The sequence below is a fragment of the Haliotis rufescens genome, unplaced genomic scaffold (genome assembly GCF_023055435.1).
Source record: "Haliotis rufescens isolate VD_foot unplaced genomic scaffold, xgHalRufe1.0.p SCAF_34, whole genome shotgun sequence".
Taxonomy (NCBI): Eukaryota; Metazoa; Mollusca; class Gastropoda; order Lepetellida; family Haliotidae; genus Haliotis; species Haliotis rufescens.
In genome coordinates, this window is record NW_025964046.1 from 2,686,571 (window position 1) to 2,711,042 (window position 24,472).

Genomic DNA, 24,472 nt, shown 5'->3' on the forward strand with positions numbered 1-24,472 from the left:
TTTCAATGCCATACAGTTACAAGTGAGCAAATTTCCAAATTGAAAATCAATATTGCAACATTCGTGGATGGATTTCTTTCCATCGCTTTATAAAAATCATCAGAACATTACAAGCTCGAGGGGATTTCGGGTTAGAATAGGTTCACATCGACATCAATCTCATTAAAAATCAAAACTTACTTCTCGCTGCCACTGCACAAACAGAGGATATCCCTTTAAGGGTCACGTCGGAACGACCCTTCGGAAACTTTGACCGACCAATGAAATGACTAACAAGAAGTCGACATTAGCCAATCAGAAAGTAGCTGGCTTCCATTCCTGACTAAGCTTTGGAATATATCGATTTAAAATTTGAAAACTGAACAAAAGAAAATTGTGGAAGGTCTAATGGATGCCCGAGATTGTCTGCACTTAATTCTCAAGGGCTGTGGAAGGTTCTTCCGTTTCAAATAAATGTTTGTGACATTGAAGCGAGAGACAGACAATGATTTTGAACGGAATCAGTCGTTTAGCCCGCAACTGTCGTTATGAATGTCGTCGCATTTTGTACTTGTATTGTACATGTTCTTCTTATGCCGTGAAACACGGCCTGAAGGTATAAAAGTTCAGTTCATAAAAACTTAACCATTTCGAGGTTGCATAATTTGAACACACAACCCGACTGTCACTTTCCCGATCTGGTAAGCGGCGCTCTGATTGGTCGGATAAAGGGTCGCTCGGACGTGGGATTGGGATGTCCTCATATCTTTGTTCAGCGGCAGACATTAACCTTTGCAGATCGTAAGAGGCGACCAAACAGATAGAGTAGGGTGGTTAGACCTTGTGATTTGGTTGATTATGTGCCCTCGAACTAGATCGTCTTGTCCAGACTAGATTATTTACAGGCCGCCGTCATGTAGCTGGAGTGTTGCTGATTGCGGCGTTAAACAACAAACAAACAACAAACAACATGAACAATTGATATGCTGCATGTGTTTGTGATCGGTGCAAAGGATGGAGAAGGATGGGGAAGGATGGAGAAGGATGGGGAAACATGGAGAAGGATGGAGAAGGATGGGGAAGGATGGAGAAGGATGGGGAAGGATGGAGAAGGATGGAGAAGGATGGAGAAGGATGGGGATGGATGGGGAAGGATGAGAAGGAAGGATGGAGAAGGATGGAGAAGGTTCGGGAAGGATGGAGAAGGATGGAGAAGGATGGAGAAGGATGGGGAAGGATGGAGAAGGATGAGGATGGATGGAGAAGGATGTGTTTCTGAAGTGCATGAATGTTATCTTTATCAACAATTGCTGATTTCTGACATTGGGAGCTGACAAACAAACGCTCGAAAACTGCTACAGTTGAAGTCATGCCAACGGTTTGGTCCACCATAATGGCGAATAATGAGACAGCTTTGAATCGTGTCACCTGCTGCAGGTTGTCCGTCGTCCCAGAAGAAGCGGTTGACCACAGAACCATTTGACCACACCCAGGTTCCCTCCGTCTGTCTGTCAGAGGCATCCGACCAAACTGCACCACCTACAAAACAGTTCTTGGGTGAGTAGCGATTTACGTTCTTCAAAACCCATTTTCTCCTCATGAACATTAAGTGGAACACTGTATGGCTCTACCACTCTTCCACTTAACTCATACGTCTCTTGCTCAAAAGTTGTTTGATTCAAGGCGTCAGTAAAGCTTTCAAAAGGCTTATTATTGCTGACATGAAGATGACCCTTCCAAATTTGAAGCATCAGTGACAACAAAAATGCCAGATGAAATTCTATTCTAACAGGACCGCCTCTAGTAGTAGAGCGTCCGCCCGGAGAGCGGAAGGTCCGGGGTTCGATCCCCGACCGCGTGATACCAAAAGACGTTAAAAGGTGGTACTTGTTGTTACCCTGTCTGGCGCTCGGCATTAAGGGGCTAAAACAAGGACTGGTCGGCTCGGAGTCAGTATACTGTATCTGAGTGGGGTATTCATGTTAAACTGCGGCATGGTATCTCAGTGAGCTAGCACTATAAATCGGCATCAGTCCGTACTAGTACAAGCAGCCACACAAACACACACACGTACATGCACGTCGCTATACAAGTGCAATAATCTTGGACGCGACGTTAAACCCCATTTCATCTCACCTCTATTCGAACACCGATGTGTTATCTACTTGACTTCTAAGGCGCCGCGATTCACTGTGCAGAGTTGCGTCCCTTGGGCACGCCAGAAACCTATGATTGTGGGTTCGAATCCCGGTTCGCCCCGATTATGTTTCTAGGTTTCTTTGTCAGCACCATACCCGTGCTCGTGGGTTTCACCGAAGTGGTAAACGTCTGAGGCCTGCATCACTTCGGGCTTTCCTCCCACATTAAGCTGACACGCCGCGATAAAACTGGAATACTGTAAAAAGCGGCGTTAAACCAAACTCACTCACTCATAAACACATGCTCGTGATATACACAGAGTCGGAATCGTATAACGGAGTCTGCTGTTAGTAGAGGTGTCTTATAATTATGGACATCTTTGTTGACGCTTCTATCTACAACGTATAACCTGGATGCATTTGAAATAGTCATCATGCTATCAACCACTTGTTGGAACGCCACCAAATAGCTGACCTTGGCATTATCCACCCATTATTTTCTGTGTTATTCAGTAAAAACAGTTAGGACGAAAGATGAAGGTTGGTGGCAAACCGATGTCAAAGTCGTTGACAGCAATCTCTAATCTGACAAATGTAATACACTACATATCATGATCTTGTCAAATAAGGTGTTCGGATTACCAATGCCCATTAATGATATTTTAAATGTTCTTGTTTCGAATGTGGCAGTGTATCTTATTGCTTAACAACGATTGTAACTGTGCTACATTATTTCTGTTCATTGCATTGTTTTGGGGCAGTGATCAGTCGTCAGGAATGTAGTGCTTTTTAATCTATGCGGTCATCAGGAAGTTACTACATTTAGGTGCTAGTGCAATGTGTAAACGGCGAGACTGGTCCCGCATTGTATATAACCTTACTGCATCATCTGGAAAGTTCTGGAAGCTGGTTAGACTATATATATACTGGGAAAAGAGTGTGCATTCCTCATCTCTCACACATTTGGTCCCTCACTCACACACAGTTTTATCGCTCTGAACCCAGCCTTCACGTGAGTATCGCTCATCATCCCTGATTCCCTGCTTTGCTAATCTCGGAGCTTGACCACAGTTGCCGCTGGGTGAATATATATTGTTGGCACTGACCTTTGCTATCACCACTGTATTTTTGTATTTGAAAGTGACCACTGCCATCTTATCATATATCGCCATTGATTATTGTACTACCACTCTGTTGTTAACTTCCATTGTAATTGCTGTGTAGTAATTTGATTTGATTTCTAACCAAGTGAAATTGTAATACAATTGTTAATTATGTACCATTTGTTGGTTGTTTGTTCGTTTCACAATTGGCTCTTTTACGTACAGATTTCTGGCTTAACACATTGTAGACAGGTAACACGAAGAATTACATTGTCCCTCTGAGGGGGTACAGCAAGACCATGTCATTCAAAGTATCTTTATATCTACGAGTGATTTAATCCTAGAACATTTTATAATTCCAATTTTCACACGAAGAATTAATTACAATGTCCCTCTGAGAGGGTATAGCAAGACCATGTCATTCAAAGTATCTTTATATCTACCAGTGATATAATCATAGAACATTTTATAATTCCAATTTTCACACGAAGAATTAATTACAATGTCCCTCTGAGAGGGTATAGCAAGACCATGTCATTCAAAGTATCTTTATATCTACGAGTGATATAATCATAGAACATTTTATAATTCCAATTTTCACACGAAGAATTAATTACAATGTCCCTCTGAGAGGGTATAGCAAGACCATGTCATTCAAAGTATCTCTATATCTACCAGTGACGTAATCCTAGAACATTTTATAATTCCAATTTTCTAGGGGAATGGTGTACATCCTGCTGGGGATACCAACGATCTTAGTAAAGTGACCTAACTTTGGCTGCTGGCGATATATAGCTGGCGATATATTGTGTCTCAATATGGCTGAAATACTGCCGATGTGATTTAATATTGTAACTCTCACTCACTCTCTCACTCACTCGAACAAATCAGATGTTTGGTACTGACCAAGGTTTTCTGCGACAGCGTTCATGAACATGTTCATGTCTGCGTTGTCCACTCTGCTGAGGTGTCCGGTGTCAGTCACGCACGTACTCTTAGCAACGAACCAGGTCCTCTTTGTCTCGTACAGCTTGTAGCACAGGTTCAGTCGACGGTGCCACGTGTAGCCATTGCCACAGGCCACTAAAGTCAAAATATGTCAACAATATAAAAACAAATGTCTAGCGACATAAATACACAATGCTGAAGATAAAACAAAATAAAAATCCAGCGTATGTCATCAGCTTCTGATACACACTAGAATCCAGTGAAGAACCGGGTGAGAATAGGTCTTCAGCAACCCAAGCCTGTTGTAAGAGGCGACTAAGGGCTTCGGATGGTCAGGCTCGCTGCCCTGGTTGATGCATGTCATCGTATCCCAATTGCGCAGACAGATGCTCATGATGTCAGTCACTGAATTGTCTGATTCAGACTTGATTATTTACAGACTGTCGTCTAATAGCTGGAATATTGCGGAGTACAGCGTTAAACAACAAACAAATGAACAAACAAACAAACAGTACGTCCTGTATACGATATGTAGTAAAAAACACTGAGATGTGTTTGTTTGTTGTTTTACGCGGCGGTATGTAAATAATGGAGGCTGCACCAGATTAAAACGGACATGACAGATTTGAACTACGACTGTGTACAACTGAATAGGTCATGCTGCTAGGAAAAGATAAAGGTTCGTTTTGTTATTTTTGTAACAGGTGTCTGTGTGTGGAAGCGTAATAGAGCTTTCAAAAAAACCGATTATCATCGACATAGATAATAATATCGTCGTAGATGTAAACGTCGTCTACGTAGAGTTAGGTTTATTCTACATTTATGTAAATATCGTCTACGTAGATGAAGGAATAATCTACGCAGATGTAATTATCGTTTACGTAGATGAATGAATGTTACATTAAGACGCTAGCATGACCACCAGGAACATCGACGCAGTTGAAATAAATATAAAACGTCAACACCGGAAAAAAACCAGTTTCGATCATCCATCCAAAAGGATTCCATTTGTCACAAAAAGCAAAATATGGGTGAACATAATATGGATGGATCACTGGCCTGCCCTACCGGCAGCACCCACCACTCGCAAATTTGCTGAAAAAGTGTTTGTTTGTTGCCTGAGGCGGCACACGAGTACTCCTGTCATGAGACAGCGGCCTAACACGGATCCGAAACAACGTAATGTACTCCTGTCATGAGACAGCGGCCTAACACGGATCCGAAACAACGTAATGTACTCCTATCATGAGACAGCGGCCTAACACGGATCCGAAACAACGTAATGTACTCCTGTCATGAGACAGCGGCCCAACACGGATCCGAAACAACGTAATGTACTTCGAAAATCTTGAATCCACTGTGCCCGCCGAACCACTTTACCATATAGTTTGTATTGTATAGTATACTTTACATCCCAGTTTGACAGTTGCGGAGCAATTGGGCCGGGGTAAAATATGTCTTTCTAAATTGAATTGTGTTTGTTCCTAGTCATTGGGTCTGGTATCTCAGTTGGCTAGCACTATAATCAATCCGGACGAGTAAAAGCAGCCAGCTAACCCACACCCACGACAAAAAAACCAACAACAGCGCCCCCCTAAAAACAAACAAACAAACAAACAAACAAACAAACAACCAACAAACAAAACAAACAAACAAAACAGCAACAACAGCCCCACCCTTCGGATAACACACACACACACGCACGCACACACACACACACACACACACTCACACACACGCACGCATGCACGCACGCACGCACGCACACACACAGACACGAACAAGTAATCTAGAAGGCTACATTTAACTCCACATAACATTGCCACAGAGGGTGATGATACCTGTTGTCCAGATGAAGTACTGCGTCCCGTCAGCTGCAGCAGTCAGCTGGCTGTCTCCATACACATCCGGGCCATGCTGACAGAGATGGGTGTTGCTATTGTAGAACACTGAAGAGCAGTTGACCTGCATGTAGCATTTAGAAATACAGTCCAGTTTGGAGGTAACCCACACATCGGTTAGTGGAGACGTGAGAAACGTGCCCTTCAACAGCATCGACATCCCCAACACGGCCGCCATAACTGACAACTACCTCACCGGCGGTTCCGACGGACTTAAACCGTTACGTCTTCGTCAATAAAGTATCTCCACAGATTTATCCTTCTCATTCTTTGAAGCGTGATACGTTAGATAAACAAGCTGGTTAACAAGTAAGCTTTACCTCGGAACCAAGCCACAGGTTATGAAACAGAAATTAATTGGTTAATTATTTTGACGGAACTGTCTTCAAGAATCGACCTAGATTGTGAATAATTTACGTAAGGATATTTGGAGACAGAAAACTGTTTCAGTTGAATAGATCTGTGTATCATGACAGCTAACAATCTGGTTTGTATAAAACACTTGAAACTGAATCGATGTCTTGGTAGGGTTGCTGGACATTAACAAAACTCATTATCTACACTCTAAACTACAGAGGCAAAAGTAGTTGATCGTAATTAATTGACGTCAGAAAATTATAAATTATTTTGATGATATGGATTATGTGGCTCTGCAGGTTGATCAATAGTCTACCCAAGTTCACAACAAACCACGAGTGGGGTGGCCTAGTGCTTAAAACTTCTGGTGTACCCTGTCCTGACACCGCTGGAACGTTGTCCGGAGTTGGACAGCTGGTATACGTTCCGTTGCTCAATGTAGAGTGAGGGAGGTCAGTCCACAACAAACCACGAGTGGGGTGGCCCAGTGCTTAAAACTTCTGGTGTACCCTCTAGTGACACCGCTGGAACGTTGTCCGGAGTTGGACAGCTGGTATACGTTCCGTTGCTCAATGTAGAGTGAGGGAGGTCAGTCCACAACAAACCACATGTGGGGTGGCCCAGTGCTTAAAACTTCTGGTGTACCCTATAGTGACACCGCTGGAACGTTGTCCGGAGTTGGACAGCTGGTATACGTTCCGTTGCTCAATGTAAAGTGAGGAAGTTCAGTGTTATGGCTGTGAGCAGTATTCCAGTTATATGTGAATGTATCGGGTCGTTGGTGAGTGGAACAACATTGAAAAAATGCCTCCCTCACCCGATAATATATACTGATTCGTCCCAAAAAGATTAATGGCGACGAAGCGATAGACTCGTCACCATTCGCTCTTTTCCGTAACCTACAAGAAGACAGGGCCCTGTTCCACAAAGCGATCTTAGCGCTACGATTGTCGTAAGTTAGTGTTAAAGAATGGGAGTTACGATCGACTTAGGGCTAAGATCACTTTGTGGAACGGGGCCCTGTTTCGCAATGTTATGTGCGAAAAAAGGACAAATCAATCAGAATGCGCGTAGTACACAAGAGGGGCACGAGTCGCTATTCAGCTTGTGCCGGAATAACACGAGTTGGTCACGAATGGAACCGACACTGAACGATAAGTTACTACTGAGGACGAGAACAAGGTAATATAGGACATGCACAAGGTGATATAGAATATGAACAAGGAGATATAGGATGTGAACAAGGTAATATAGGATGTGAACAATGTGATATAAGATGTGAACAAGGTAATATAGGACATGAACAAGGTAATATAGGACGTGCACAAGGTAATATAGGACGTGAACAATGTGATATAAGATGTGAACAAGGTAATATAGGATGTGAACAAGGCAATATAGGATGTGATCAAGGTGATATAAGATGTGAACAAGGCAATATAGGTTGTGAACAAGGTGATATAGGATGTGAACAATGTGATATAAGATGTGAACAAGGAGATATAGGATGTGAACAAGGTAATATAGGATGTGAACAATGTGATATAAGATGTGAACAAGGTAATAAGGATGTGAACAAGGCAATATAGGATGTGAACAAGGTGATATAAGATGTGAACAAGGCAATATAGGATGTGAACAAGGTGCTATAGGATGTGAACAAGGTGATATAAGATGTGAACAAGGCAATATAGGATGTGAACAATGTGATATAAGATGTAAACAAGGTAATATAGGATGTGAACAAGGAAATATAGGATGTGAACAAGGAGATATAGGATGTGAACAAGGCAATATAGGATGTGAACAAGGTGATATAGGATGTGAACAAGGTGATATAAGATGTGAACAAGGCAATATAGGATGTGAACAATGTGATATAAGATGTGAACAAGGTAATATAGGATGTGAACAAGGTAATATAGGATGTGAACAAGGAGATATAGGATGTGAACAAGGCAATATAGGATGTGAACAAGGAGATATAAGATGTGAACAAGGAGATATAAGATGTGAACAAGGCAATATAGGATGTGAACAAGGTGATATAGGATGTGAACAAGGTGATATAAGATGTGAACAAGGTGATATAGGATGTGAACAAGGAGATATAGGATGTGACGCGGAATAATACACTTCCATTCAGATTGCAGTCGAGACATGTACAAGGTATTAAACGACAAGGAATATGTGAACAAGATACTCGTAGTATTGGGGATCTCCGACCTTTAGGACGCGGAATAATACACTTCCATTCACATTGCAGTCGACACATGTACAAGGTATTGAACGACAAGGAAAATGTGAACAAGATAATATTGGGGGTCTCCGACCTTTAGGACGCGGAACAATACACTGCCATTCACATTGCAGTCGATACATGTACAACAACAAGGAGTGAGTGAGTGAGTTGGGTTTTACGCCGCTTTAAACAGAATTCCAGTTATATCGCTGCGTGTCAGCTCAATGTGGGAGGAAAGCCCGAAGTGATGCAGGTCTCAGGCGTTAACCACTTCAGTGAAACCCACGAGCACGGGTATGGTGCTGACAAACCTAGAAACCTAATCGGGGCATACCGGGATTCGAACCCACAATCATAGGTTTCTGGCGTGCCCAAGGGACGCAACTCTGCACAGCGAATCGCGGCGCCTTAGACGAATGGGCCACCCGTGCCCCCACAACGACAAGGAAAATGAAACACAGCATATTAGTTGAGATGGATTTATTGTCCAAAATATTTTGATGACCTTTCGCTGCAAGATTTAAATGTGATCTTGTGAAAGACTAAACGGCTAGCCTCTGTCGTTTTGTAAATAATTAATCAACATTGATGAACTATTTTCTCACAGGGCATACTCATGGGAAGAAATAAGGGAACGCACAACGTAATAGAAAGAATGTTTTCACATTTGACGTCGCATCGTCAATATTACAGCCAAGTAGCGACTTGTTACCTAAGACAATTTACCCTTGTCGTCAGCGTTTCGTGCCAACAGTTGGCGAACGTTAGTATTTTGTGTCAATTCTGGATGTACACGTTCTCTTATTTTTTGCCATCAGTATAACTATCAAACAGAGACAAGACTCACTTTAATTTGACACACAATACAATCAGGCACTTAATGTTTCGAAACTCCTGTGACGTCAAATCCGGTTATGAGGAAGTCAACGGCTGTGACAATGTGTCATATTCAACAAATGAAATAGATAACGAATTTATAACAGTGCATAACACAGTACATATAACACTTAGTACAATTTTGTGTACTCTGCATCTTAATACGAGCTCAATACGTCATACACATGACACACGCCTTGATTTAACAAAACAAAGTGCATGTATACTACTCGAAAGAAGTTAAAGAACACCCTATGTTTCTATATGAATAGAGGCAATCTGGCATAATAAGTGGGTATTGCAATCTTGGTTGTTCCTTAACTTGTTTTGAGTACTATATATTTGTTCCTTCACGGGATACTTCGACATAAGAGATCAGTGGTACAAATATACTCGTACAACCCGATAGTCATATCAATGGTCCACACATCACAGTGTACAGCCGTACTGGAAGTCCCGGAGTATAGAGGATATACATCGATGTGACTGTAAAGCGCAGTGCCGATATTAGACCAGCTACAGATGTAAGACCATATTACCTATATTAGACCATATTACCTATATAAGACCATAACACCTATATTAGACCAGCTACAGATTTTAGACCATATTACCTATATCGGACCATATTACCTATATTAGACCAGCTACAGATGTAAGACCATATTACCTATATTAGACCAGCTACAGATGTTAGACCATATTACCTATATTAGACCATATTACTTATATTAGACCAGCTACAGATGTTAGACTTTATTACCTATATTAGACCATATACCGATTTTAGATAATGTATATCAATATGACACTATATTACCTGCATTAGATCATATCACCCATATTATTAGACCATATTACCAATATTTGATCACAGTAACGATGTAAGACAATGTTACCGATATTAGATCATATTACCTTCATCAGACTATATTACCGTTATGAGACCATATCACCGGCACTACACCATATTACGGATATAAGACCATATTACCGGCACTACACCATATAATATGGCATATTACCGATATAAGACCATATTACCGACACTTGACCATAGCACCTACAGGGCTACAAAGTTACACCGACGTAAACGCTTCATGCGGCAACCAGTCAGATATATGCCCCATCTGGGCGCTCAACTAGTCAGATATATCCCCTCTCTGGGCGCTCAACCAGTCAGATATATCCCCCATCTGGGCGCTCAACTAGTCAGATATATCCCCCATCTGGGCGCCTAACCAGTCACATATATCCCCCATCTGGGCGCTCAACCAGTCACATATATCCCCTCTCTGGGCGCTCAACTAGTCAGATATATCCCCCATCTGGGCGCTCAACCAGTCACATATATCCCCCATCTGGGCGCTGAAACAGTCACATATATCCCTCATCTGGGCGCCTAAACAGTCACATATATCCCCCATCTGGGCGCTCAACCAGTCACATCTATCCCCCATCTGGGCGCTCAAACAGTCACATATATCCCTCATCTGGGCGCCTAAACAGTCACATATATCCCCCATCTGGGCGCCTAACCAGTCACATATATCCCCCATCTGGGCGCTTAACCAGTCACATCTATCCCCCATCTGGGCGCTAAACTAGTGAGATATATCCCCTCTCTGGGCGCTCAACCAGTCAGATATATCCCCCATCTGAGCGCTAAACTAGTGAGATATATCCCCTCTCTGGGCGCTCAACTAGTCAGATATATCCCCCATCTGAGCGCTAAACTAGTGAGATATATCCCCTCTCTGGGCGCCTAACCAGTTACATATATCCCCCATCTGGGCGCTTAACCAGTCACATATATCCCCCATCTGGGCGCTAAACTAGTGAGATATATCCCCTCTCTGGGCGCTCAACCAGTCAGATATATCCCCCATCTGAGCGCTCAACCAGTCAGATATATCCCCCATCTGGGCGCTCAAACAGTCACATATATCCCCCATCTCGGCGCTCAAACAGTCACATATATCCCTCATCTGGGCGCCTAAACAGTCACATATATCCCCCATCTGGGCGCCTAACCAGTCACATATATCCCCCATCTGGGCGCTTAACCAGTCACATCTATCCCCCATCTGGGCGCCTAACCAGTCACATATATCCCCCATCTGGGCGCTCAACTAGTCAGATATATCCCCTCTCTGGGCGCTCAACTAGTCAGATATATCCCCTCTCTGGGCGCTCAACTAGTCAGATATATCCCCCATCTGGGCGCTCAACCAGTCAGATATATCCCCCATCTGGGCGCTCAACCAGTCACATATATCCCTCATCTGGGCGCCTAACCAGTCACATATATCCCCCATCTGGGCGCCTAACCAGTCACATATATCCCCCATCTGGACGCCTAAACAGTCAGATATATCCCCCATCTGGGCGCTCAACCAGTCACATATATCCCCCATCTGGGCGCCTAAACAGTCACATATATCCCTCATCTGGGCGCCTAACCAGTCACATATATCCCCCATCTGGGCGCCTAACCAGTCACATATATCCCTCATCTGGGCGCCTAACCAGTCACATATATCGCCCATCTGGGCGCCTAACCAGTCACATATATTCCCCATCTGAACGCCTAAACAGTCAGATATATCCCCCATCTGGGCGCCTAAACAGTCAGATATATCCCCCATCTGGGCGCCTAAACAGTCAGATATCCCCCATCTGGGCACCCAACCCATTAGATATATCCCCCATCTGGACGCTCAACCAGTCAGATATATTCCCCATCTGGACGCCCAATCAGTCAGATATATCCCCCATGTGGACGCTCAACCAGTCAGATATATCCCCCATCTGGACGCCCAACCAGTCAGATATATTCCCCATCTGGACGCTCAACCAGAGTATCCCTATCAAATACCGAGTAGAACACATTTGAATCACCCGTCAAGCAAACCAAACACATAGCAAAGCAAACAATAACATAATCCGTGAGACATAATTTAGAACACAATAGTATATACTCCCAGTGTGCCTTTGTGATCCGATAACATACATAAAACATATCACTATAAGCATATGCAAAAAAATAAAGCTGATTTTGGTACATCTTGGAATATAAAATCTTTTCATATATGAAAATATAGCATTTAAAAACTCCACATAACTCCACATAAAAAAGCCACGGGAAACACAAAAGCTCTGTTCCGAGGTGATATATATATAGTTTATACCATCACACGGTCATAGTGCAGCAGTCAAACCGGTGGTCGATAGTATGAGCATGAAAGCACCCTTTAGGGGTATGACGTCACACTAAACCAGACAGAGTGTCCTTCCGCAAAGCGATCTCAGGGCCAAGACCACCGTTACTCCCATACCTCTTTGTGTCGAACTCGTGGGGACCTTGAAAAAGGTTCGAGTTATCCGGTGTTCGAGACAACAGAGTGAATTTAAGAAAATCAAACATCATGTTATGAGAGATTGTGTTCGAGTCATCAGGGGAATTCTATTCTTAATTTGGCTACTTGTGATAATTTGGATACACCCAACAACAGGGAATTCGACACATCCCGTTCCACAGACACGAGTATAAACGATTATAAATGTAGAAGGAATTCGTGGGGACCTGAAGGTGAGTTCGAGACAGCCGGGAATTCGACACATCAAAGTTCGACACGAGGGTTTACTGTCTATAACGGTGGCCTGTACATGATGGAGTCTGAGCCTGGATTGTTGTAATGAGATGTAAATGAGGTATCTAAAACTTGAATCACTGAAAATAAAATAATGTAAAGAATTAAATTTGAATTTGTTAAAATAGCAATGAATGTAAAGAATTACATTTGAATTTGTTTAAATATCAATGGAAACAAATGATATGACACACGTAAAACATTAAAGCTCAGAACATAATAGACGTATTCAATAAACTCATCAAAGGTCAACACACAAAAAAACACTTCTTTTTCGCTTGGTTTACGGATCTACTGACCTCATTTTCGAAAATATTATAAATAAACATTATGAAATCAGAATGAAAGTTTCTTTATACCGCCGACGGTAAAGAACGCTTTGACAAAAAAAATAATGATAATGACATGCCGCCGTCACTTGTTGGATTTATTATAATAGTTATAAGGACCCCACCCGGCCAGGACTTTACCTTGATCATTTATCAATTCCGAATCGAACTTTAGAATGATGACACAAATACCTATACAACACATTTGTTTGTTTTTTCGACCTACCTACCATATTTTTCACTTTCAAAATCCGTCCAAAAAACTACAAAAAATCTGGCCTTATACGGAACACAACCATCAAGGTGAGGTGACCCGTCCACATATAGTTTTGTTTGTTTGTTAGTTTGATTGTTTGTTTGTTTGTTGTTTAACACCGCACCCAGCAATATTCCAGCTATATGACGGCGGTCTGAAAAAAATCGAATCTGGACCAGACAATCCAGTGATTGACATCATGAGCATCGACGTACGCAATTGGGATCGATGACATGCATCAACTAAGTGAGTGAGCCTGACCACCCGATCCCGTTAGTCGCCTCTTATGACAAGCATGGGCTCCTGAAGACAAATTCTAACCTGTAATCTTCACGGGACTCAAGATACAGCGTTGTTTGAGAACACGCGTGCAATATATAACAAACGTTTGACAAGGTTGCGATCGTTAGGTTATTTCTGGCGGCTTGAAACAATATTTGTTATTTCATGTAACTGAATGCACTGGTTTTCATCTTATTTACTTTTTGGAGTCGACAGATTCGTAAACTCATTTTAAAAAGGGCTCCTGCTAAAAGATTATTTGCATACGTTAAAAGCTTGGACACAGCGTATGATGCACGTGTATGCAATCAGTTTATATCTTTGGTGTACCTCCATTCGTTGCTGCGCATGAAAGCTGCTAGAGGAGGGAATGAGTTAGTTTATCCAAGCGAAAACACCACCAGGGAATCGAGAAACACGATTTGCACGTGCACGCCACAGCAGGTGTGTATAAATATACCGACCCGTAAATGACTGAACGTCGCACTTCATACATATTCATTAAAGTCAATTCGTACGGTGTAGAAATCAAGAAGCGCTCATACAATATACTTTCAGTAACGCCACGAAAATAAATATATACAATAGTATACAATTCTATAATTGCACATGGTATCTCAAAAACTCATCACATGGAAATGATCAACCTGAAATCCAATAAATATTATATATCTCTTTCACGTCGTCAGTACCATTTTTCTAGAAGCACATAAACATTCACCGTTAACACGTTTTGAAAAATAAATCAGCCGTGATCAAATCTCCCAGTGTGTTCAGATAACTTTTTTGGGAGTGAGTGAGTGAGTTGTGTTTAACGCCGCTTTTGACAGTATTCCAGTTATATCACAGCGTGTCAGCTTAATGTGAGAGGAAAGCCCGAAGAGATGCAGGTCTCAGACGTTTACCACTTCGGTGAAACCCACGAGTGGGGTATGGTGCTGACAAACCTAGAAACATAATCGGGGCGAACCGGGATTCGAACCCACAATCATAGGTTTCTGGCGTGCCAAAGGGACGCAACTCTGCACAGCGAATCGCGGCGCCTGAGACGACGTGGCCACAGTTTTTTTGGAGTTAAAGAGGTACTTTGTTTTTCACAAAAGACAGGGTCTTGTAGTAGGAGTCATCAAAAGACCGCCGTCCTAGATACTCGTCCCTCGTTCTGTTATAATGAAGCTCCTCCATGCAATCTAAGGCATAGGGTTGGTAGTCCCAGTAGAACTTGTTCGTAAACAACTCTGGCCGTGACCTCAATAACGGAAGGTCACCGATTCCAAATATGCAAATAAGGCGCACGCGTTGTCCTTCACACGGCCAATCAAAAGGCTCGTTGCCCCAATTTTTAAACCGTGCAAGGAATGGTTTTATCACTCGGTCTGTTTCTGGGTTCCCTGAAAAAAAATCATCAATAATTATGATAAATGCTATTAGAAAATATAACAATTTTTATATTTTATATGATTAAGTCAAAATACATTCTTTGATGATGTTAAGCTGAAAAAACATATGAAATTATCACAATAAGCCAACTCGATTATTTAAAATCATACATGTACGTTAATTGCATTCTGTTGCGGGGAAGGACGTCGGTCAACAGTGTCCATTAATTCGACTAGTTCGTCCATTAGTTCGACTCCGAGCTAGTTCATTGAGAGCTATACATGTTTAGCCAACACAGTCATCCACTCACTCACTTGCTCGCTCATGCACATGCAATAATTGTGCGTTTTATGTTGTGAGTGTGATGATATTTTTTAAGCTGTATCAAAGGGGCATGTATAGATTGAGCATGTGCAGTGTCGCCAGGATCAACTGATCAACTAAATCAAAGGGCCCAGTCAGAGGACATGATGGTCTTCGAGTTCGAATTCCTAATTATTCATCGGACACGGTTAATTAACTACAAAACCATTGAACCAAAAATATTGAAAAAAGACATGAGATACGTAGTTTTTTTTCGTTTTGCGCCTATTGATGTGAAGCCCCACTCACGTCCTGTTGCTGAAACGACTTAGGAAATAACAGGGAGATAACTCTTGACGGTATAAATAGAGAATCTCACCCTCGTGTCTTTTGATATCAAATATATCAACACGAGTTGATAAAAGTGGAAAAATTCCGAGGCTTGCCGAGGATTTTTGCCACTTTTATCAACGAGTGTTGATATATTTGATATCAAAAGACACGAGGGTGAGATTTTATTTATCATCCAACATCATTCTTTTAACTTTTTCAATTTGTAGACAATAATTAGCAGTGTCTTCAGTGTAAAAAGTACTGCAAACAGCTTGAGTAGCAGAGCCATTAGTGATGTCATTTGATTGTGACGCCATGGTAACCAGTGACGTCACAATGGTCTGCAAAGCATTGTGATGTAATTTCTGCAGCGATATCTACAGTGTAGATATCGCTTGATCTCATCCATGCGATATCTCCTGTTGGAGCCAGTTTTGGATGATAAATTCGGCGTATCGCCAAGCACATATCGATAATGAAAATGTCGTAGTATGTCATCAATGACATTGAGTGAGTGAGTTGGGTTTAACGCCGGTTTTAGCAGTGCAACAGTTTTATCACGGCGTGTCAGCTTAATGTGGGATGAAAGCCCGAAGTGATGCAGGTATCAGACGTTTACCACTTCGGTGGAACCAACGAGTAGGGGTATGGTGCTGACAAACCTAGAAACTTAAACGGGGCGAACCGGGATTCGAACCTACAATCATAGGCTCCTGGTGTACCAAAGGGACGCAACTTTGCACTAACGACTGTGACATCCGTGCCCCCTATCAATTACAGGCTAAGCATCTTGATAGAATAAAAAACTGATGTAAACAACTGCACATTTCTCTGGATCCACCATTTTCAATATCGTTTAGATTTTACATGCATATTTAAAACAGCTTGAAGTCCCAAAGATGTTTGACAGAATATGCAATATTTTTTCGGCAGAAGCATTATCTACATCACACATTGCTATAAGTCTAACGCTATTTTTCAGGGCATTATCATTTGCAGAAGCCCGAGGTCTTCCATTAACTGCCCGACGAAGGAGGGCGGTTGAAAAGACCGAGGGCTTCTGCAAATGATAATGCCCTGAAAAATAGCGTTACCGTTATTATAGCCAAAAATGGATGGAATTTGTTATCAGATCAAAGAAACAACAATATCCGTTTCGAAACATTTACTGCAATCAACACGAATGACACTGACCCACTTGTACAAATATGGAAACGTCAGAAAACAAACCAGATGACGTCACTATTGAACATGACGTCACCTATCCCTATCCTATGACGTCATCTAACAACGGGAGTGATAATGGCCCGTCGTCAAGCAATATGAGGGCATTATCAAGTTACAGTGGTCCGCTCATTTCCGATAACATGCGGGCGGTTTAATGATAATTCTATCCATTTTAGCTATAATACCTAGTAACGTTCTAGCCCCCAAACTACCTGACAAACATATGTGAACGATGTCAATGCGGTATGGGTGGGATTGCCGTCCCTGTCGTCGTAATTCGCTCTGCATAGTTGCAGACCGCTGACCATGAGTTTGAATCCCTGAAGATTATGATCCTTGGTTTGTCTGCACCATTACTGTCAACTAATGGTTATACTTTACATTACTGGTTCGAAAACAATGTTCCATGTGTTGCGGCCTAAGAGGCGAACCAACCACCATAATACCATACCTAAATATGCCCCTGGTACACGAAGATGAGCGTTGTGATTGAGCGATGTGAAAAACGTCTCGTCGGGTACTTCGACTTTTTTCACCCACGACAGAAAGTCCTGGGCCGTCTTGTTGTGCAGAACGTAGTCCACAAACCCCCTGTTGACCACGATGTGCACGGAGCCCTTGACCGGTGTGATGCCATGAGGGGGGTCCCCGGCCTTTTGGAATCTCCCTGTGTTAGCTCTGAAATATAACACAGCGTTCATCATCAGAATATTCTCTTTTACAGACCCCAGGGCATATATATAGTAAAACATTCACCCCATTTCCCTTTCTACCTACCTACCTACCTACCTACCTACCCACCCACCCACCCACCCACCCACCCACCTACCTACCTACCTACCTACCTACCTACCTACCTACCTACCTACCGACACCTTAATTTAAATGGAGCACTGGATATATTATTTTCTCAGGTTCTTGATGCTGAAGTTGTATGAAGAGATTTCTTACATGTAATAAAATATTCAGGATTTTACAATTTAGAGTGGAGAACTGCAAAACATGAAAATAATCTCAGATTATTGAGGAGATATAAAACAGATCGCTCTAGGAGGTATTATTGTATAACGAGGAATAGATATAAACTATTTGTCGTGAGTAGAGTACTTGAAATGAAATCAAAGAAAGCAAAGAACTTAAAAGCAGTGCTCTAATTTGCCAAAGGATTTTCATGACATTTGGAAATCAAGTATTATACACAACAACACAAGCAATGGTACGTGGTTTGATTAATTTAGCAATGTTTCCTTTGGTGATTCCACGTATGATATAGATTTAAACCTAAACCATGTATAGATTGATCCACCTCATCCAAATATACATTGATCCACCTCATCCAAGTATACATTGATCCACCTCATCCAAGTATACATTGATCCACCTCATCCAAGTATACATTGATCCACCTCATCCAAGTATACATTGATCCACCTCATCCAAGTATACATTGATCCACCTCATCCAAGTATACATTGATCCACCTCATCCAAGTATACATTGATCCACCTCATCCAAGTATACATTGATCCACCTCATCTAAGTATACATTGATCCACCTCATCCAAGTATACATTGATCCACCTCATCCAAGTATACATTGATCCACCTCATCCAAGTATACATTGATCCACCTCATCCAAGTATACATTGATTCACCTCATCCAAGTATACATTGATTCACCTCATCCAAGTATACATTGATCCACCTCATCCAAGTATACATTGATCCACCTCATCTAAGTATACATTGATCCACCTCATCCAAGTATACATTGATCCACCTCATCCAAGTATACATTGATCCATCTCATCCAAGTATACATTGATCCACCTCATCCAAGTATACATTGATCCATCTCATCCAAGTATACATTGATCCACCTCACCCAAGTATACATTGATCCACCTCATCCAAGTATACATTGATCCACCTCATCCAAGTATACATTGATTCACCTCATCCAAGATCCACCTCATCCAAGTATACATTGATCCACCTCATCCAAGTATACATTGATTCACCTCACCCAAGTATACATTGATCCACCTCATCCAAGTATACATTGATCCACCTCATCCAAGTATACATTGATCCACCTCATCCAAGTATACATTGATCCACCTCATCCAAGTATACATTGATCCACCTCATCCAAGTATACATTGATCCACCTCATCCAAGTATACATTGATCCACCTCATCCAAGTATACATTGATCCACCTCATCCAAGATCCATAATCTCAGATTATTGAGGAGATATAAAACAGATCGCTCTAGGAGGTATTATTGTATAACGAGGAATAGATATAAACTATTTGTCGTGAGTAGAGTACTTGAAATGAAATCAAAGAAAGCAAAGAACTTAAAAGCAGTGCTCTAATTTGCCAAAGGATTTTCATGACATTTGGAAATCAAGTATTATACACAACAACACAAGCAATGGTACGTGGTTTGATTAATTTAGCAATGTTTCCTTTGGTGATTCCACGTATGATATAGATTTAAACCTAAACCATGTATAGATTGATCCACCTCATCCAAATATACATTGATCCACCTCATCCAAGTATACATTGATCCACCTCATCCAAGTATACATTGTTCCACCTCATCCAAGTATACATTGATCCACCTCATCCAAGTATACATTGATCCACCTCATCCAAGTATACATTGATCCACCTCATCCAAGTATACATTGATCCACCTCATCCAAGTATACATTGATCCACCTCATCCAAGTATACATTGATCCACCTCATCCAAGTATACATTGATTCACCTCATCCAAGTATACATTGATTCACCTCATCCAAGTATACATTGATCCACCTCATCCAAGTATACATTGATCCACCTCATCTAAGTATACATTGATCCACCTCATCCAAGTATACATTGATCCACCTCATCCAAGTATACATTGATCCATCTCATCCAAGTATACATTGATCCACCTCACCCAAGTATACATTGATCCACCTCATCCATGTATACATTGATCCACCTCACCCAAGTATACATTGATCCACCTCATCCAAGTATACATTGATCCACCTCATCCAAGTATACATTGATCCATCTCATCCAAGTATACATTGATCCACCTCACCCAAGTATACATTGATCCACCTCATCCAAGTATACATTGATCCACCTCATCCAAGTATACATTGATCCACCTCATCCAAGTATACATTGATCCACCTCATCCAAGTATACATTGATCCACCTCATCCAAGTATACATTGATCCACCTCATCCAAGTATACATTGATCCACCTCATCCAAGTATACATTGATCCACCTCATCCAAGTATACATTGATCCACCTCATCCAAGTATACATTGATCCACCTCATCCAAGATCCACCTCATCCAAGTATACATTGATCCACCTCATCCAAGTATACATTGATCCACCTCATCCATGTATACATTGATCCACCTCATCCAAGTATACATTGATCCACCTCATCCAAGTATACATTGATCCACCTCATCCAAGTATACATTGATCCACCTCATCCAAGATCCACCTCATCCAAGTATACATTGATCCACCTCATCCAAGTATACATTGATCCACCTCATCCAAGTATACATTGATCCACCTCATCCATGTATACATTGATCCACCTCATCCAAGTATACATTGATCCACCTCATCCAAGATCCACCTCATCCAAGTATACATTGATCCACCTCATCCAAGTATACATTGATCCACCTCATCCAAGTATACATTGATCCACCTCATCCAAGTATACATTGATTCACCTCACCCAGTATACATTGATCCACCTCATCCAAGTATACATTGATCCACCTCATCCAAGTATACATTGATCCACCTCATCCAAGTATACATTGATCCACCTCATCCAAGTATACATTGATCCATCTCATCCAAGTATACATTGATCCACCTCATCCAAATATACATTGATCCACCTCATCCAAGTATACATTGATCCACCTCATCCAAGTATACATTGATCCACCTCACCCTAGTATACATTGATCCACCTCATCCAAGTATACATTGATTCACCTCATCCAAGTATACATTGATCCACCTCACCCTAGTATACATTGATCCATCTCATCCAAGTATACATTGATCCACCTCACCCTAGTATACATTGATCCATCTCATCCAAGTATACATTGATCCACCTCATCCAAGTATACATTGATCCACCTCATCCAAGTATACATTGATCCACCTCATCCAAGTATACATTGATCCACCTCATCCATGTATACATTGATCCACCTCATCCAAGTATACATTGATCCACCTCATCCAAGTATACATTGATCCACCTCACCCTAGTATACATTGATCCACCTCATCCAAGTATACATTGATCCACCTCACCCTAGTATACATTGATCCACCTCATCCAAGTATACATTGATCCACCTCATCCAAGATCCACCTCATCCAAGTATACATTGATCCACCTCATCCATGTATACATTGATCCACCTCATCCAAGTATACATTGATCCACCTCATCCAAGTATACATTGATCCACCTCATCCAAGTATACATTGATCCACCTCATCCAAGTATACATTGATCCACCTCATCCAAGTATACATTGATCCACCTCATCCAAGTATACATTGATCCACCTCATCCATGTATACATTGATCCACCTCATCCAAGTATACATTGATCCACCTCATCCAAGTATACATTGATCCACCTCACCCAAGTATACATTGATCCACCTCATCCAAGTATACATTGATCCACCTCATCCAAGTATACATTGATCCACCTCATCCAAGTATACATTGATCCACCTCATCCATGTATACATTGATCCACCTCATCCAAGTATACATTGATCCACCTCATCCAAGTATACATTGATCCACCTCACCCTAGTATACATTGATCCACCTCATCCAAGTATACATTGATCCACCTCATCCAAGTATACATTGATCCACCTCATCCAAGTATACATTGATCCACCTCATCCATGTATACATTGATCCACCTCATCCAAGTATACATTGATCCACCTCATCCAAGTATACATTGATCCACCTCATCCAAGTATACATTGATCCACCTCATCCAAGATCCACCTCATCCATGTATACATTGATCCACCTCATCCATGTTTACATTGATCCACCTCATACAAGTATACATTGATCCACCTCATCCAAGTATACATTGATCCACCTCATCCAAGTATACATTGATCCACCTCATCCAAGTATACATTGATCCACCTCATCCAAGTATACATTGATCCACCTCATCCAAGTATACATTGATCCACCTCATCCAAGTATACATTGATCCACCTCATCCAAGATCCACCTCATCCATGTATACATTGATCCACCTCATCCAAGTATACATTGATCCACCTCATCCAAGTATACATTGATCCACCTCACCCTAGTATACATTGATCCACCTCATCCAAGTATACATTGATCCACCTCATCCAAGTATACATTGATCCACCTCATCCAAGTATACATTGATCCACCTCATCCATGTATACATTGATCCACCTCATCCAAGTATACATTGATCCACCTCATCCAAGTATACATTGATCCACCTCATCCAAGTATACATTGATCCACCTCATCCAAGATCCACCTCATCCATGTATACATTGATCCACCTCATCCATGTTTACATTGATCCACCTCATACAAGTATACATTGATCCACCTCATCCAAGTATACATTGATCCACCTCATCCAAGTATACATTGATCCACCTCATCCAAGTATACATTGATCCACCTCATCCAAGTATACATTGATCCACCTCATCCAAGTATACATTGATCCACCTCATCCAAGTATACATTGATCCACCTCATCCAAGATCCACCTCATCCATGTATACATTGATCCACCTCATCCAAGTATACATTGATCCACCTCATCCAAGTATACATTGATCCACCTCATCCAAGATCCACCTCATCCAAGTATACATTGATCCACCTCATCCAAGTATACATTGATCCACCTCATCCAAGTATACATTGATCCACCTCACCCTAGTATACATTGATCCACCTCATCCAAGTATACATTGATCCACCTCATCCAAGTATACATTGATCCACCTCATCCAAGTATACATTGATCCACCTCATCCAAGTATACATTGATCCACCTCATCCAAGTATACATTGATCCACCTCATCCAAGTATACATTGATCCACCTCATCCAAGTATACATTGATCCACCTCATCCAAGTATACATTGATCCACCTCATCCAAGTATACATTGATCCACCTCATCCATGTATACATTGATCCACCTCATCCAAGTATACATTGATCCACCTCATCCAAGTATACATTGATCCACCTCATCCAAGTATACATTGATTCACCTCATCCAAGTATACATTGATCCACCTCATCCAAGTATACATTGATCCACCTCATCCAAGTATACATTGATCCACCTCATCCAAGTATACATTGATCCACCTCATCCAAGATCCACCTCATCCATGTATACATTGATCCACCTCATCCATGTATACATTGATCCACCTCATCCATGTTTACATTGATCCACCTCATCCAAGTATACATTGATCCACCTCATCCAAGTATACATTGATCCACCTCATCCAAGTAAACATTGATCCACCTCATCCATGTTTACATTGATCCACCTCACCCAAGTATACATTGATCCACCTCATCCAAGTATACATTGATCCACCTCATCCAAGTATACATTGATCCACCTCATCCATGTATACATTGATCCACCTCATCCAAGTATACATTGATCCACCTCATCCAAGTATACATTGATCCACCTCATCCAAGATCCACCTCATCCATGTATACATTGATCCACCTCATCCATGTATACATTGATCCACCTCATACAAGTATACATTGATCCACCTCATCCAAGTATACATTGATCCACCTCATCCAAGTATACATTGATCCACCTCACCCAAGTATACATTGATCCATCTCATCCAAGTATACATTGATCCACCTCATCCATGTATACATTGATCCACCTCATCCAAGTATACATTGATCCACCTCATCCAAGTATACATTGATCCACCTCATCCAAGTATACATTGATCCACCTCATCCAAGATCCACCTCATCCATGTATAC

General features: G+C 41.6%; 2 protein-coding genes and 1 long non-coding RNA gene across 4 annotated transcripts in view; all 3 read right to left on the reverse strand.

Moving 5' to 3' along the window:
* Positions 1–1,131: 1,131 nt before the first annotated feature.
* On the reverse strand, positions 1,132–6,305 carry LOC124148316 (perlucin-like). The gene is made up of 3 exons (XM_048380983.1): positions 6,010–6,305; positions 4,127–4,303; positions 1,132–1,518 (listed from the first exon to the last, which is right to left on the reverse strand). Exons 1-3 carry the CDS (start codon positions 6,245–6,247, stop codon positions 1,280–1,282), a joined length of 654 nt encoding a protein of 217 aa, XP_048236940.1. The 5' UTR covers positions 6,248–6,305; the 3' UTR covers positions 1,132–1,279.
* Positions 6,306–9,133: 2,828 nt separating this feature from the next.
* Positions 9,134–13,965, reverse strand: LOC124130641. Its single transcript, XR_007217960.1, has 2 exons — positions 10,215–13,965; positions 9,134–10,102 (listed from the first exon to the last, which is right to left on the reverse strand). It is a non-coding gene; the product is annotated as an uncharacterized LOC124130641 (long non-coding RNA).
* A 1,048-nt stretch (positions 13,966–15,013) lies between these two features.
* The window catches only part of LOC124148336 (beta-1,3-galactosyl-O-glycosyl-glycoprotein beta-1,6-N-acetylglucosaminyltransferase-like), an 89,381-nt gene continuing 79,922 nt past the window's right edge, over positions 15,014–24,472 (reverse strand). For both annotated transcript variants that reach the window (XM_046519372.2, XM_046519371.2), the window contains exons 3-4: positions 17,759–17,985; positions 15,014–15,455 (exon numbers count right to left, since the gene is read on the reverse strand). In XM_046519372.2, coding sequence (XP_046375328.2) covers positions 15,139–15,455; positions 17,759–17,985 — 544 coding nt within the window. In that variant the 3' untranslated portion in view covers positions 15,014–15,138. The remainder of the gene's footprint in view (positions 15,456–17,758; positions 17,986–24,472) is intronic.

Bases quoted from the DNA above. Each gene is read 5' to 3' on its own strand.
- LOC124148316 (XM_048380983.1), bottom strand. From the start codon at position 6,247: ATGGCGGCCGTGTTGGGGATGTCGATGCTGTTGAAGGGCACGTTTCTC. The intron at 4,304-6,009 runs GTATCATCACCC...TTTTGACTTTAG, and splicing joins GTACTTCATCTGGACAACAG to TGGCCTGTGGCAATGGCTAC. The intron at 1,519-4,126 runs GTCAGTACCAAA...ACTGTTTTGTAG, and splicing joins CGCTGTCGCAGAAAACCTTG to GTGGTGCAGTTTGGTCGGAT.